Source organism: Streptopelia decaocto (assembly GCF_964273445.1).
Source record: "Streptopelia decaocto genome assembly, chromosome: 1".
Classification (NCBI taxonomy): domain Eukaryota; kingdom Metazoa; phylum Chordata; class Aves; order Columbiformes; family Columbidae; genus Streptopelia; species Streptopelia decaocto.
In genome coordinates, this window is record NC_138663.1 from 116,843,225 (window position 1) to 116,847,182 (window position 3,958).

General features: G+C 51.1%; 1 protein-coding gene across 1 annotated transcript; it reads right to left on the minus strand.

Annotated features, from left to right (window-relative positions):
• Positions 1 to 400: 400 nt before the first annotated feature.
• CRYAA (crystallin alpha A) lies at positions 401 to 3,215 on the minus strand (the record flags this gene model as incomplete). Its single annotated transcript, XM_082065959.1, has 3 exons — positions 401 to 914; positions 1,956 to 2,078; positions 3,027 to 3,215. The coding sequence occupies 3 exons, from the start codon at positions 3,213 to 3,215 to the stop codon at positions 705 to 707; spliced, it is 522 nt and encodes a 173-aa protein (XP_081922085.1). The 3' UTR covers positions 401 to 704.
• Positions 3,216 to 3,958: the final 743 nt, after the last annotated feature.

Sequence of the window (3,958 nt, forward strand, 5' to 3'; positions counted from 1 at the left end):
GGAGAGCTGGCTGGGGATGGGAAGCCTCTGCACAGCACTGAGCCCCCCTCTCTCCCTCAAGGGCCTTACTAAGACAGTGGAAAGACGTGCTTGTCCTCGTGTCAGTTGTCCCTAAGGGTAATGACAGGGTAGTGGTGTGAACAGATACACTTAGACACTTGGCTGAAAAAAAAATATCCGTTGCAACCCCCGAAGGTAAGACACTGTTATTTCTCCTAAAGTTGCAAGGAACCCATGGCATGTTCATTGTATGTACGCAGGATCTCAGGCGTGGGGTTTGGCTCTGTTGCTTCTCTTTTAAGAGTAACCCGTTTAACTCTGCATGTCTGCAGGGCTTTTCCCCTCATTTTGAGACTTGGTGGGTGCCCCAAGAGCCAGTGTTACTTGTGCACTCCCTCCTACCTGATGGTGGTTATGGACTACAGCACCGGATGAAGACCCTTTCAGCAAGTACAACAGCGTGGCAGCACGCACCATTCATAGCATCCCCACAGCACAGCTCGCAGGTTTAAGCTTCAAAGTCCACCAGCCACTCACCCAGCCCCTCATCCCATCCAAGGGGAAAAAAAAAAAAAAGAGAAACAAAGGAGGAGGGAGGAACCAACAAAATAAACCCCTCTAGATATTCACTGGTATCTATGCAATGGCTCTGGGAATGAGACCCGCAGACGGCGGCAGCCTGCGTACTGCAGCAGCAGGCAGGCTTAGGAGGAAGGCGCGGAGGTGGGCTTCTCCTCCCGGGACACGGGGATGGGCCTCTCGCCGTGGCTGGCGTCCATGTTGGCAGGGACCTTGGGGCCCGAGAAGGTCAGCATGCCGTCGTTGGACAGGGAGCAGGTGATGGCAGCCTGGTCCACGTTGGCGGGCAGGCGGTACCGGCGGTGGAATTCGCGGGAGATGTAGCCGTGGTCGTCCTGAGAGGCAGTGGGGAAAGCGGGGAAGGTCCGTCAGAAACCACTCAACCCCACAACTCCATCAGAGGTGGGGTCCACATTCACCCTGGTTTATCATGACACTGTATTGCCTGCATCGCTGGCTGCTTATTTGCTTTTTATTCTATTTTGCAGGTTTGTAGGGGCAGGTGTCCCCCCGTTGTGACCTTGGAGCTGCAAGAGCTGAACAGCGCAGCAGGGTTTGATTTTGGCTATAGTAGAGGTAAGGATCTGATCTGGATGGGAGCACTGCCACAGCCTCCAATTTAAAAGGATGCTTGGAGACAAAGTGTGGGGTTCTGTGAAGGTAAAAGCAATGCGCATGTGTGGACTCATGTATTTCCTTACTAGGCAGCAATATTGTGTCAGTCAAAGCACATGATCCCATCCCCCCTTTTTGGGGGGCCAAAAACATGATAAATGCAATTTTTTTTTAACTCAGCCATGAATACGGCTGCTCTCTTCCTCTGGAAAAAATAACTATATTAAAAAATACAGACTGTTTCCAGGCTAGAGCTTTGTCTGGCCAAAAAAATGTATGAGAAGAATTAAACCCCTGCTGGTGTAATTCACTTTTTGACCCCCACAGACATTTCCATGACATATGTGTTAAAATTTTCCAAGCCTGCGGCACTCAGTTGTTTTTCTTTTGTTTTGTTTACTCTTGCTTTTCTCTCCCAAATCAGCTTATGAATGCTCCATTTTCACTAACAATTCTGGTTTATGAAAACTCAGCCATGCTTTGGCAGCGCCAGATGATGTGCTTTGTCTGGTGCAGGGTTATTAGTGAACAATGGACATCGTCATCTGATGGTTATGGAAGGTGATAATTGCAAATAAACAAAAGAGGAGTGGATTAACTTGTTATTCTCAGATATCAGGTTGGAGCTCTATGAGAATGGGCCATGCCAATAACGTCAATAGATAAATAACTCTTTCTTCTGATATATTATTTTTTTTCCCCTTCAGCTGAGGATGATTGGTAAGAAAGTAAACAGAGCTTGACTCCCCAGTTGCCCTTACCTGTCTTTCACTGTGCTTGCCATGGATTTCCACAAAGTCATCAATAATCTTCACACTCAGGTCTTCGGGAGAGAAGTGTTTTACATCCAGCATGATTGTAAACTTTTCCCGGTCAGACCTCACCTGAAATGAACATTGTCAGACAGTAAGACATGAGCTCTAAGTGTGGAGGGAAGCATCATGACAGCTTAAAAGTCGGGGAAGGGGGGGGTCTGGCAGCAGCACGGCTTCCCTGTCTGGGACTATGGGCCTCAGCAGGGGCCTTCTATCCCTTGGTGGGGACACAGGGACACTGGGAGGCTGCGGCAGGTGTCTGCGCTATTGCTACGGCTCTGGGGAGAGGTATCACCTCTCGCCACTCTTCCTGTGCGGGGTCCCCTTTGCACTCAGTGATCTGCCACATGCACCAGAGCTCAGCAGCAATGGGGGGATGGAAACCAGTGCAATATTCTCTGATAGCACAGGTTTTGTCCTTTCAGTGATTTATGGTTTCTTGGGGGTCTCAGCTCTGGGAGGAAACCAGTAAGAGTGGGCTAGAGAAAGTACTGGTCCCTGAGCTTCACACTACAGCCTCCACTGCTACGTGTTCCTCCTACACACTGCCTACAGATGACTGCTCCCGGGTCCTCCAGCGTGAGTTTGCAAAGCTCACCAAGCTCCTGAAGCAGAGGAGGGAGCCAGAGGAAGCTCCCGCATGCCAGGGTCCTCTCCCATGCTGAGCTGTCCTCATGGGCGCTTACTCTGGGAGCAGCCTAGCTCTTCCCTCCTCATATGGCCGTCTGACATGAGGGCAGCAAAGGCAGCCTTTTCCATGTCAAAAACAACCGTCAGGAGCCAAAATGATCTCTGCTTCTTGTAGGGAAGCCTTCTCCCCAGTGAGGGTTTCCCTCCGTGCCCAAGAAGGGGGGCTCACTGTGCTTGGCGGTGGGCTGGAGGTCCTCCTTACCCCCTAACACCCCAGCACAGGGCTACAGTCGCCAAACCCCGCCAGTGAGGTGAGGGTGGGGAGGAGCAGGCAGAGGTGTAAGGAGGGAGGGGAAGGAAAAGGAGAGGAAGCCGAAGGGCCCTTACCTCTGAAATGCCCGACTCCAGCACACTGCGGAAGAGGGACTGCCTGTAGTAGGGGCTGATAGTGGAAGAGAACCAAGGCAGGAGATCGTACTCGAGGAGGCCCTCTCCGAAAAACTGGTCGAACAAACGGCTTGGAATGAGGGGTCCCAGAGCACGCTTGAACCAGGGGTGCTGGATGGTAATGTCCATTCTGGCTGCTGCTGCGACCTGTGGCTGCAAGGGGAAAATGGCAGGGGCAGTGAAGCTCCTGGAGAGACAGTGATGCCTTGGCTGGACTGCGCAGTGCAGCCACAGAGAAGCTCCCCCTATATATACTGGTCTCGGAGAATGAAGGCATTAGAGGGATTTCTCTGGAAAGACATGATCTCATGACGGAGGCAACGCGGTCAGCAGAAATGCGGAGACTGACCTGGAAACAACAGTCTGGTTGGAATGGGTGCCAGGTCTCCCAGAGGGATGATGCCAGGCAGCACGCTGAAACACACGGGGTGCCCAGGGGTACTGACAGGTCCTCTACGGGATCAAACAGGCTAAACGGGACACCCCAGTGGGTGTCTCAAGGATGCTTGTGAAGGAGGTCTGATCTGTGGGTCTTTATAACCCGCCCTTGGCTTTTTGTTGTTTTGCTTCTGTTTCTGCCCCTCCTTGAAAGAGAGACACAAAGTCTCTTCCAAACAAATGAAAGAGCTTTCTTCCAAGCGTGGAAAAGGGGTTTGGTTCAGATAGAAGAAAGAAAAACTTTTTTTGTGACATGCTATAAAGTGTCTCTGCCACTTGAGAGGGGTCTGTCACCCCTGGCGCAGGGATCATGATGGAGCTGGCAGGGAAGCAGGACTAATGCATGATGCAGAGCATGAACATGGGTTTGACAAAACAGAAACTTTTAACAAACAAATACTTTGCCAAAAGAAAGAAGGAAAAATAAGTTTGGT